Source organism: Emydura macquarii, unplaced genomic scaffold, assembly GCF_026122565.2.
Source record: "Emydura macquarii macquarii isolate MOO-44397 ecotype Brisbane River unplaced genomic scaffold, CSIRO-AGI_Emac_v2 contig_968, whole genome shotgun sequence".
In the NCBI taxonomy this organism is placed as follows: domain Eukaryota; kingdom Metazoa; phylum Chordata; order Testudines; family Chelidae; genus Emydura; species Emydura macquarii.
The window spans coordinates 12,276,856-12,289,757 of NW_027131105.1; the positions used below are offsets into that span (position 1 = coordinate 12,276,856).

At 40.7% G+C, this 12,902-nt stretch overlaps 1 protein-coding gene across 17 annotated transcripts in view; it reads left to right on the forward strand.

The window, feature by feature from the left end:
• Nucleotides 1-12,902, forward strand: part of SLMAP (sarcolemma associated protein) — a 152,810-nt gene that overhangs the window by 92,251 nt on the left and 47,657 nt on the right. For 13 of the 17 annotated variants that reach the window (XM_067544216.1, XM_067544215.1, XM_067544226.1 and 10 more), the window contains exons 9-13: nucleotides 2,618-2,758; nucleotides 8,843-8,980; nucleotides 9,605-9,773; nucleotides 9,860-9,910; nucleotides 10,490-10,540. In XM_067544216.1, the coding sequence (XP_067400317.1) occupies nucleotides 2,618-2,758; nucleotides 8,843-8,980; nucleotides 9,605-9,773; nucleotides 9,860-9,910; nucleotides 10,490-10,540 (550 nt within the window). The remainder of the gene's footprint in view (nucleotides 1-2,617; nucleotides 2,759-8,842; nucleotides 8,981-9,604; nucleotides 9,774-9,859; nucleotides 9,911-10,489; nucleotides 10,541-12,902) is intronic. The other 4 variants (XM_067544220.1, XM_067544225.1, XM_067544221.1 and 1 more) reach the window with 1 other exon arrangement.

A 12,902-nucleotide genomic window follows, 5' to 3' on the forward strand; every position in this document is an offset into this window, starting at 1 on the left:
TGAACCATCTGTTGATCATCAGAAACTTGTCATGCCTTTGTTGTTCTCCTCTAAGGACAGGTAGAATCCCACTGAAGATCACTGAGCCTCGATTTCCTTAAGAGTCTTCCCCAGCCTGGCATAGTCTCCTTAACTATGGTCCAGCGAGAATCTAGCTATATCATTTGTACCCACATGAAGAACAATCAGTGGATTCTTTCCCGCTCCCATTAGGATCTTCTTCAGCCTCAGGTCAACATCCCATATCTTAGCACCTGGCAGACACCACACCCATCTGTTCTCCGGGTCAGCTCTGGTTACAGGCCTGTCTGTTCTTTTCAGCACGGAGTCCCCAGTCACGTAGACCTGCCTTTTCCTGGTAACAGTGTGATACTCCAGCGTATCCCCTGTTCTTTCTGTCTGCAAGTCATCTCGTCTACTATTCTCCTTTGCAATCTTCTGCAACCATTCCTGTATCCTCGTGGGGCTCTTATTTGGTGGTATCTCCATTGGCTCTTTGTATCCATTTTTTGTATAGGACTAGCTGCTCTTCTCTTCTTCCTTGCCCTTCCCGCCTTCAGCAACCACCTGCTGTGCCCCTTTCTCATGTTCCAACTCCGCAAACCTATTTCTGAGCTCTTTCTCTTTCACTAGTACTTTTCCTCTTTCAGGTTCTCGCAGTCACATGCTTCCACTGGCCACTTTCCTCATCCAGCATTCTCCCCTCTGAGTTCGTTGGTCCTGCTTCCATCGCAGGTCTGGGTTTTTCCCTTCCGCCTCCTCATTCCTTTGCTCCCATCATCTTATCGAACCCCTTCGGCACTTCATACAAATGAAGCTCTTTTGAAGTACTCCCTCCAGGATCATGTACATCCCACAGCTTCCACATCCAGTCATCTTCATTATCTCTTTCACTGCCATTACTGCCTCTGTATCTGTCATAGCCTTTTCCCCCTATTTCCTGTCAATGAGAGACACACACACAAAAAAACCCACCAAAACAACCCCCAACGAGCACCCCAACAATACCAGAAACCACACCCCTCCTCCCCAAACTTCCCTTGCAAATGCTCACTCAAACCCTCCTGTTTTCAGCTCTGTTGGTTGGCTCCTGTGCCGCTGCAGCTCTCACCACAAAAGCAGTGCCTGCTCAACTTACCCATGAAGTTAGCTTAAGAATGGGTTTTATACTCTGCTGTGGGCATGTGTGCTGTTGTCTTTTGGGGCTGGATAGGATTTTTTCCCTAACTGACAAATTACCAAAGCAGAGTGGGTTTTTTTGGCTTTCTTGGAGCAAGTTAAGGGATCACTGGGGTACATAATGAGGTTAAATCAAATTGTCACAATTTTTAACAGGTGGCAGACATCCTGCACAGGTACTTATTCCATGGGGGTGGTCCAGTTCCCTGATAAACGAGTTGGAAGTGGACTTAGGGGAAGGCATCCCTCAAAGAAGCAAGAAAAGGGGTTGGCAGTTCTATCATCTGGCGCAGCTGGCAGACAACCACCCCCTTTTTACTAGCCTGCATTTATATGAGAGGTGGTGGGGATGCAGCAACAGGCAGAGACCAGGTAGGGAAAGGGGAAGGCTGTTGGCAATCCTGCCAAAATGCTGGGACAATTAAGAAAAGACTGATAAACTGTAAAGTGCTGGTCATTGCCATATGTTTTCCATATAAAAGTTGTGCCTAATTAAACCACTTCCCTTGTATCTTGTCTGTTTTCCTGTGTGGCCACCGCAGTGGGATTTACAAAGGTTCGCACTAAAACATTTCATTAAGCACTTTTTGACAAACCTAAATGATATGAAATGGTAACATGAAAACTTTTGATTATAATTACCTGTGATTCAACACTTCCTGGGACCTTGTACACAGTCAAAAATATGCAAGGAGAGGACATTCAATCTAGCTAAAGCTTAGTTTTCAGCATTTATTAACTATGAATAATGTTACCTTAGGCATAGATATGTAAATATGTAGTCAAATTTTGGAGGGATTTTCCCCCACAACAAACAATGCTCATTGGCCTCTTCGCTCTGGATGCAAATTTTTCAAATGGAAACTTGAATACAATTTTGCAAATATGACATCTGAGATTTTAGAGACAGACCAGCAAACGTGCTTTGGATAGCTGGTTTACCAATATACTGCGTCATTTATTTTAATTTTTTTTCTCATGACAACCTTTTATTGTATTTTTTTTAAAAAGAGACGGAAAATACTGTAAGATAGGAACCTACATTAGACCTTCCAAGTGGGACCTCTTTCATATACTAACGTCAAAATTTAGGTCTGCTAAATTTGACACTGTACTAGTAGTGCACTGATAGGAATGCACAGATTTTGTTTTAATTATTGTTACTTAAGTAATCAAATCTGGTTCTAGAGTCTGGTGCCCTAAACGTTCTATCAGATGCCTTTCTCATACCAGTTAATAGCCAGTCATACAAACAGCCACTGAACATTTTGTTGTCCTTAAGATTTTATGTTTGACAAAATTGTTCAGCTATTCTTCTTGGTACAATAGATCTTAATTGTAGTTTAACATAGAGAACTACTGTATTTGCAATAAAATGTTAACTTACATTAGAGTGTAGCTGAGATATTTCAAAGCAATCTTAAACTTCTACTTACAGAATCAAACAGAAGATAGTATACGAAAGGAACTTGTAGCATTACAGGAAGACAAACACAACTACGAGACAACAGCCAAAGAGTCCCTGAGGCGGGTCCTTCAGGAGAAAATTGAGGTGGTCAGAAAACTTTCTGAAGTGGAGGTATTTAGATTGTTTTTTATAATCAGTCTTGTAGCACTATTTGAGTATTCCCAACAGCTAGTTGTGTTTTGAGTGATGTACCCTTGGGTGTTCCATTGTAGGTGTAGCAGCGCCTTTGAATCTGGAGTCGGATAGCAGTGCCCGTTGGATTGCACATGTGCACTTCTTCTGCTTTGCCCAGTGCACGGGAAGTATCCAGCCGCCCTCAGTTCCTTCTCTACTGTCTGTGGTCTGGAATGAAACCCGTAGCAGAGCCAATTTTTCATCATCTTCTTAGATAGTTCTGTAGTAAACTCTCCCTTAGATAGGTTATAGTTCTTCATCTTTTTCTTCAAAAAAAATTATCATTTGTATTAATTTTTCCTACTATTTTATTTTAATTTCTATGACCCTACAGTCTTTAGCCTAGAATAGGTTTCCATTTTCCCACTTCCCTCGCTTCCCTGTTGGGAAGCTATTACCTAACCCTTATGCCCAGTTCTCCTGGGTTTAAGAGGTGCGTCTCCTGCAGGGCCGCCTTCCCAATAATGAATGGCCATGCAGAGGGCATTCATTGTTTGGGAGAGGAACATGTTCCTCAGAAGTGCTCTCACTACCTTGATTTGAAACCTAGAGCAAGAAAGGACAGGGACATCAGACTTAAATTGCTTCCAATGGAGAAGTCCTTTCAGAGTTCATCTTCTGATCCTGGCTCACACTTCTCCCCAGAGAGGCTGTCACAATTGCCGAGATCGACTACTGACCCTCATTCTCCATGCCAGAGTAAGAGAAAAACATCTTCTGACTGGGCTGAGGGTAAGAAGAGAGTGGCCCCCTCTTCAGCTCCTGAGGCTCAAACCCCAAGAATGCCATCCCAGGCTAGATCCTGATTTACATCAGGCAGCAAGATCAGAATTATCATGCTGGGTTCTGGATTAATCCCCTGCCTTGCATCTAAGGCCATCATTTACCCCTAGCAAGGTGTGTGTATTGGGGTCTTCCCGCACCTTGGCAGGGGCGTGTAAATGCCAATACAAGGTCCAGGGCAGCAGAGAAGCAGTCCCCACAAACCCAGGCTGCAGATCAGGACTCCTGGGTTCTGTTCCTAAGATGAGCAGGAACTCAAAAGTAGTTGAGATAACAAACTTCTAAAAAAAAAAAAAAAAAAAAAAAAAAACTTAAAAAATCACTATCTAGTGTGTAATTAAATGATGGATCTTAGCAGCATGGATCTATAGTGAATACATTTTGGCAGCCAGATCTTGCAAACTGTTCAAACTGGCTTAGGTTTATGTGCACTGAAGGTTTTATACAAATAATTATGATAAATAAAAAGGATTAAGTTGGAAAGAGGTTTCCAGCGTGTAGCTGTAAGGATTTGAGAGAGTAAACACCAAACTTCAATGAAATTCACTGAGGTACTTAAGTTTATGAAACTCCGTCCCCCTCAGAAATATTAGAGTAAGTACAAGAAGAGCTAAGATTACTTACGAGTTGGAAAAGAAGGACATACGGCACAGCACACAGCTACAAAATGGCTGCTTGAGGGCAGCAGTAGCTTGTATCTGCACATACAAAGAACCAGCAATTCCTCAGAAGATATTCTGGGGGAAAAGGTCCTAGAAAAGTGCAACCCTGGGGAGATTTGGTGAGATTAAGGCATTCACAGCATTTGTGTAACAGCCTATGTGGACCTACCTGTTAACCTGAACCAACCAAAGCCCATGGAAAGATTCTCACAATTGGGATTAAATGGCAGAATAAATGGCCACACTGTGGTACTGCCATTCACTAAAAAATTAGAGCATTGGAAAAAATGGGTAAGTTTTAAGTGTAATTTAACAATATTTGTGGTGTGACAGCATTTACTTATTTCTTCACAGCAGGGAAAGATTCCAGGTGGTCATTCTTCAGTGCTGCTCTTGCAGCCTGAAACTTCCAGAGCTGGGCTGTCTGTGAGGATAATTATCACCAGAATGTGCCTGGGCCTGCTGCTCAGGAAGGCTGCTGATATTGTGCTGTGTCTATTGGTGTCACAAAGAGCTTGCTCCTGCCTTTTTAACATGTCAATGTGATGGTGAGGGGCAGATCATGCTGAAAGCTGCAGCATCTTCAGACTAAGCACAGAGCCTGCTTAGAGCTTGCTTCCGCCAGCTGAGCCTGTTTGTTTCAAGATTGAAAAGTGTTGCAGAGACTCCCAGCCCTGCTATTGGCTCTGCCACACACTGCATTCTTATTGGCTGAGCAAAGACTAGGCCAGTGATGGGAGGGGAGGAAGAGGAGCAAGCAAAGTAATTGCATTGCTCAAAGTCCTGGTTTGTGAGGGAAGGAGAGGGGAGAAGAGGAGCCAGGCAAGCTATGGGGCTCCCAGCTATTACAATCAGAATAGGGCAAATCCCATACCCTGTGTGTCTGAACCCAGCCAGGGCTAGTGCTTCAGTTACACACCCTCCCTTTCTGTAAGGCTTTTTTGTTGTTGTTGCTAACAAGGAGGGTGCCCCCCGTCCTCCTTGTTAGCATTTGATGCTGCCCCCCTGCCGCTCAATGCCAGAGCAGCAGCCCCAGGCTGACTCAGCCCTTGTGGAGTAGGGAGGTGTGGTCAAACACTTGATAAGCTGATCGCCAGCAGCAGGCTGGCTGAGCCAACTGCAGCCGTTTGGGGGAAATTAACTGATCAGAGAACGCCAACAGGTAATCACCCTGGTGGGTGCAGAGCACCCATAATTTTTTTTCGGGGGGTGCTTTAGCACCCCAACACCCATGGAATTGGCACCCATGCCTCAGGCTCTAAGACAAGGTCGAAAGACCATACTAGGGAGCATCATCAGCTGTCGGCACCACCTTATATTTGTGGTGACCAAAGCAAGCCCCTGACTTCATCCCTGGCTCCGAGACCCTTTGTGTCTCCGAAACAGCCAACGGCACCAATATTAGCACCAAAGAAGTCGTTGGCACCGACTAAGACCTCGGCACTGATCTCAACTGCTGGTATGCCATCAGCTCCAAAACAATCGCTGGTGCCACCTGCTGCCCATGCTGAAAAACACACCATGGCACCATGTACAACAGTGATACCATTGATGTCATATGCACCACAGGAGTACAGATACATATCAGACCTAAGAGTATTTGATACTCTGGAGTCTCCACTCATTTAAGGAGTCTCTCAGTCACCTAAGTCAAGCCGTGCCTCAACTCTCTCTGACAGGAATGGCTCCCCCCTTTCTGAGTGATGAAGAGGAGTAGGGGTACGCTGAATCTATTGCCCTATCAACATATAGGGGCCAATAGTGCTGGTCTTGCAAATATAGCCTTCAACATCTGAGAGTATCCAATCCTGGCAAGGTCTTCCCTGGATGCAACCACATATTCCTCTTCCACCTTACTGTCCATACTTGGGCCATGTATAGGGTTCAGTTTGGTAACCCACCAGCACGGCTGATACGACGTCTTCCATCTATCCCATTCTCAACAATCTTACAATCTCTAGATGCACGGCCTCCAGAAACACAAGAGGAAGAACTGGTACAGGAGCATGAAAAAGAACATGAGGACGATCAAGAGGAGGAGGCGCCACCGGCCCTGCACTTCTCATCATTCTCACCTTATGAGGCTATCGTGCCACCGCCTCCTACTGTGGCTGATGATTTTAGACGTTTTCAGGACTTGTTCCACAGCATGACAGATGCTCCACACATTTAACTGGAGGAGGTTAAAGAACAGCTGCATGAGCTGATTGACATTCTCCATATCTCCCTAGCAGCAAAAATTGCACTATCTGTCACTACTGCAAAAATTGCACTACTCGAACTGGCCAATCTTTTAGGCAAACTCCATCCTCTATCATGCCTACATGCAAACATTTGGATAGAAAATACTGTGTACAAGCAAAGATTGTGGAGTTCTTATTTTCACAACCTACTCCGAACTCCCTCGTTGTTAACATGGTGAAAGAAGAAAACAGCCAATACCAATCCCGATCTGCCTGTCCTGATTGGGATTGGAAACAATTAGATTTATTCAAGAGAAAATCTTACTCTTCCACCACCCTCCAGGTTAGAATTTCAAACTACAAGGCCCTCATTGCGAAATAGAATATTAACTACTCCAAATTGGAGGAGTTATGTCAAGACTTCCCAGAGTCTAAAAAGAAGCAATTATTTCCCCTAATAGCAGAAGGCCATCTCATAGCCCGCACAGCTGTTCAAGCCTCCTAGGACTCAGCCAACATGGCAGGCGATCCATTGCTATCGTGGTAGTAATACAGCATGCTTCCTGATTACATCTCTCAGGATGCCCCAAAGAGGTACAAACAATGGTTGAAGACCTACTGTTTAGAAGAGAAAAACTGTTCTTGTACCAACAATGCACTACACTCGCTAAAGAATTCCCGAGTTACGCTCAGATTTCTGGGTATATACACTCTGCAGCCAAAGAGGAGATCAGAGAAATACCAACTTCCCCCAAGATCCTGGCCTCAATCTTATTACCTGCAGCGGCAGTTCCGGCCTGTCGTGTTTCTGTAAACGACCTCCCAATATCATCATAATCAGACTGCCCACTGCATAAGGGGCAATGTATCATACCCCTTCCAGCAAAAAAACAGATTTGAAGGTGTGGTCAAGGACTGGACAACACCCTCTTTGTTCCACCTGTCCCCAACATCTATGACATCACAAACAGCCCACCAGTTTGGCAACCAATTAGCTCCATTTCTGTCATCTTGGATGCTTATCACTTCGGGCAAATGGGTCCTGGAAATAATCAAGGAAGGATATTCTATCCCATTCCTAACTATTTATTGGCCACAGTCCACCAAGTGGTTTTTTTTTTTTTTTTTTTGCCCCCCCCATTCCGTTTCTTCAAATCCTTCCTCAACAATTGGTGAAAAGAAAGGAAAAAGTCTATGACCTCTGCTTTGTTTCTTTCGATCCCTTCCCTCTTATCCAACTTCATTCTCATTTTAAAAATAACAGAATTCAAACTCTAGTCACAATAATTAAACCCACTGTGTAACTCTTTAATTCCTGTTTTTCTTATTCCTTTCTTTATCTTCATTTCCTGTTTCAGCTTACTACAGTGAGTAATTTATTACTATGAGTAGTCTCATTTGGCTTCAATTGAGTTATTCATGTGTGTAAATTTACTTTCATGCATACGTGTTAAAATTGGGCCTCTAGATTTATAAACACTTTTGACAGTCTGTCCTCTTTATTTTTCCAAGGTATTATGAAATTTTATGGCGCTGTGATAAACTTGAGGCTTTGACATATAAATATACTTATTTTTTGTTTTGTTACTTATCTTGACAAGTTTGCTAATCATCGCAGGTGCATTTTTTGCTCCTCCAAGCACGCTTCTTTTTGATTTCTGTAATAAAATCATATTAGTTTCCTTGTCTAAACTGTGAGAGAAAACTCTTAATCAAATCCTAATTTTTCAAATTTGCTCCAGTCTGAAAGTTCTTCAGTACTTGCAGTTGGAGTTTGTAGTTCAATTTTTGTTGTTAAATGTACATTTCATCTCTTTCTTGATGTAGTTATTTAGTTCAGATGCTACTTCAGGTTTTTGGTAAAATAATGCAATGACAACTCAGACTATTTATTGATATGAAATGCAGATGTATATAAGACATTTACTTGGAATTTTGTAGTCATTAAAATGTTTTAAGAGCATTTTTTTACATGACATTGAAATTGGTCTGATGAAGTCTGCATTAAACTGAATACGCGCATAAATTGATTTAAATGTTAAAAATAAATGAGATATATGTGAATTGTGCAAATAGAATACTCACTTCCTTCCCTTCTACATTCTTAGCAACACTAGTTTCCAGAGCCTACTCTCATTTTTCTTGCACTCACAGCTTTTTTCTTCACTTAATGTATGATTATTCTTATTTAAATTGAATGTTACAAAGGTGTTTTTAAATAGCTAATATTTTTGCCAGCACTTGATCTATCCATTTGGCCTTTATTAACAATTAGAAGCAAAGAGGTTTTTAGATCACATTTCTTGACATAGAAACCTTCAGTATCAAACTTAAATATCCATAAACTGTAACTGTTTTTTAATTTTTCACGTGCACTAATTCTTTTCTTATAGCGAAGTTTAAGTAACACTGAAGATGAATGTACTCACCTGAAAGAAATGAATGAGCGGACTCAGGAAGAATTAAGAGAATTAGCAAATAAGTACAATGGAGCTGTAAATGAAATTAAAGATCTCTCTGACAAACTAAAGGTAGGGACAGAACTTTGTTGAACCTTCTGCAATTATTAGCAGTGCTGTATTCCAAGGACTAAGTAAAAACTACTAATAAAAGTCTCATGGCAATTTTTTTTTAACAGCAAGGAGGGAATGACACAGCTCTCCTTCAAGCTGGTAAATGACCATACCTGTTTCATGAACCTAAGCATTTTGAATAAGAAACTGAGGCAGTTCAGCTGTCCTAAAAAGTTTTTTGGATGCCTATGCTGTCCAAATAAAACTGAGCTGTTCTGTCAGTTTTACTATGAAATTATTGAAAATAAATTGTAAAAATAGTTCTGAGATGCTATATTTTTTGTTATGGCTCCAAACAAGGTGTGTCTAGATGGATAGAGACTTCTAGGACAGATCATTGTGGAATAAATATCTGTAGAATTAGCAAAAGAAATGGAAATATAGGAGAAAATGTAGTCATTTGAAATAAACAATGTTTCCATGGAGTGACTTCTGGAAATGGCTTTGTAGAAAAAGTTTACAGATGCATTTTAAACTTTCTTCATCAGAGTGACTAAAAAGAGAGTCACATCTGTTCGCTCACATGAAAATTAAGTGCATCATTGTCTTGTAACTCTTTAATTTTTTCTCATATTTGAGCAGGTGGCAGAAGGAAGACAAGAGGAAATCCAGCAGAAGGGGCAGGCTGAGAAAAAGGAATTGCAACATAAAATAAATGAAATGGAAGAGCGAGAACAAGAGCTTCAGGCAAAAATAGAGGCTTTGCAAGCAGATAATGATTTCACCAATGAACGGCTAACTGCTTTACAAGGTCAGTCAGCTAGTCAAAAAATACTTCAATTATACCTTTTTTCTTTTAATCTGTGAAATATCTTTTTCTTGGAATTCTGTTTACAGTACGGTTAGAACATCTTCAAGAGAAAACTCTTAAAGAACACAACAGCTTAGGTAGGTGTGATATTAATGTTCTTTGTTTAAAGCTGGATTTCATCTTTAAATTCTCTATCCTATTAATTTATTATATTAATGCAATCCTTATGATCAAGGTATTGCTGACAGCAAGAAAAAAACATTTAAAATTATTCCTTTGGCTGCTGTTTCTTCTTAATCGCTGATTATAGTTGCATTTGATATGTTAAAATTTAAATAAACATGGATGTAACAAAATTCCAGAAGAGGGCACTGCTATTTAAAATGTTCATCAAGTTTTACTTTTGTCCATTGCTAGCTTGCAAACTCAAATATGTTTGTGTAGGAAAAAGTAGTTTTTAAAAAAACATTTATGTAATGGACATTGGTTTTTGGATTATGGAAATTTTGATGCATTTGATCAATATGTGACAGGATCTGTCATTCAAGAAAATATCATTAAATTGTATCATGTGTCCTAACATAGATTATTTGATTTGATTGCTGCTTTGATACTCAGGGGATAAGAAGGGAGTTTGGAAAACCAATGACATTTCACAGTGCTCTAAATAAAATTCTGGAATTGAATCCAGAAATAATACCCTTTCTTAATCCTAGGCATTCAAGTTGATGACTTCATACCTAAAATTAATGGGAGCGCAGAAAAAGGTAGTGTATCCTAAAGACTAATTTTTTTCTTATGGTAACTATTTAAACTTGAACAAATTATGTTTATTCTATAAGATTTTTGTTTTTAAAATTTTCTGTTACTTTTTTAAAATACAAAATGTAGATTGTTGCCTGTTAAAAGGACAGTTTTTTTTGGTTGGACTCCAAATATATGTTTTGTAATTGGCTTCTCAAAATCTAATGAGCCAGATCAAGAAGTAATAGCTCAACCTATCTTCAGATGGACTTCCATTGAATTGAGAGGAAGTCTGTGTAAGATGTCGGGACCCTGCCACTGAATGAGGAGAAATAGTTATATTACTTGTAAAAATTCATTTTTGTACTTGCTTCTTACCCAGACATTGTACCCTTCAGCTCAGAATAGTACTCCTGGGAGAAATCTGCACCAAAAAATTAAAAATTCTGTGCCAAAAAAAATCAAAATTTTTGTGCACAATATTTTAAAATGCTGCATATTTTATTTGTCAAAATAACACAATATAATCACTCCAGTTTCAAAGTCTTGAGGGGAGTCCAAGGTAATAGATAATATGAGGGAGAGGGAAGTAATTTCTGGGAAGAAGTCTGGACATGAACCTGGATGGTGGTTGGGTGTAGGTAGGAGAAGTATGGAACAGGTTTTTGGGGGATTTTTTTTGTGTTTTGGGTGGGAAGGGAAGGATTGCTAGGAAGTTGGGGAGCCTTACCCAGCAGATTCTGGCTGAACTATATCCTCTCTCATTCAGTCAGGCACATCTGCCCCTGTCCCCCATTTGTCCCTACAGTGACTCCTACCCCCACCCCCATGGGTCCCTACACCCTCACTCAGTGACTCCTACTCTCCACCGCCATGGGTCCCTGCACCCCCTCCCTTTTCCCCATGTGTCCCTGCACCCTTACTCAGCCATCACTCCTCCCCCATCCCCATGTGACCCTGCACCCTCACTCAGTTACTTCTCTCCCCAGGTGGCCCTGCATCCCTTCCTCCTGTCTCCATGTGTCCTTGCACCCTCACTCAGCCACCCCTGCATCCCCAGTCCCATTCAGCCCCCACCCCAGTCCGTGATCCCAGCAGCCCCATATGCCCCATAATCCCGTGCCTCCTCACCTGGCCCTACGGGCAGGGTGCTGTGAGGAACGCAGCCTCTTCTCTTCCTTCTCTGCAGAGGGCTACTCTTGCCCGCAAGTGGCTGCCCTCTGTTCTGGCACCACAGCCCCTGGTGACTGAAATGCATAAACTGTAATGCCTCTCCAGCAGAATGTATTTTCTGCGGAGGAAAAAGAACTGTAGGGGGACATGAATTCTTTGTGTACTCAATGGCACAGAATTCTCCCAGGAATAGAATAGGTAAGTAAATAACCTTGACGAGAAGCAAGTAAATGTTTTCAAAGTCTACCTTGAGTGAAATATGTAAGTATATAGATAACATAAATGATAAAAAATAAGATTTTAAAAATGCAGTTTTTATCTAAGTAATCTCCTCTTTCTACAAATGAATTTAAACTGATTTTTTTATGACTTGACTTTGTCCCTTTAACTTAAATACACTTTTCATAAACTTTACTTTTTTGTGTTTTAATTACTTATATATTTTAAGACTGAGATTACTTTTTCCTGTTGTCAAAAAGCGTGCATTAACACCCCAGGCTTTTACTACATACACAGCAGTGCTCATGTATGAGGCTAGAAAGGAGCCTAGAGTGCTTGAGATTATAAAATGTTGGAAAAGAGTTAAAACTTTTTGCTATGTAAGTGAAAATATGTACTGTAAATGGTGCTAAAATGGAAAAATATTTTTGGAATACAAGATTTTTAAAATAATTTAGCCTGGTGAATGCTGAAGATGTTCTTTTATCTGCCGCATTACATATCGATAGTTTTGAAAGCATCATTGCTCTTGATCACTAATCTTATTTAATAAACTGGTGCATATTGGTTCAGATCCAATGCCTTTTTAAAATGTTTGTTGGACTCCTCTTGAGTCAAAAGGGTTGTTACTGTTAATACAGTATTTTTTTTCCTACCTGAATGAGTTTTTCTGTAGAGCTTAATTTTAGGAGTTTAATTTTGCTTGCATATTAAGTATTTGTCATAATTTCTAGCATGCAGACTTATTTTTGTCATTAAAGCCCTCCACCTTGTTTCAAGCATGAATTCTCCCTTTACCATGCTTAACCTTGCCCTCAGTGTTATTCCAGACAGGGTTCTGAAGTTCTACTGTTTCCTCCTTTTATACTTAAAGTTCTCTTTCCGCTTATACATTCCTTGCTGCCATTATTGTGCTTATCCTACTGTATGGCCTCCATAGAAATTGATGGTACTATGAATTGTCCAGCAGAAAACACTTGTGCAGAGAGTTTG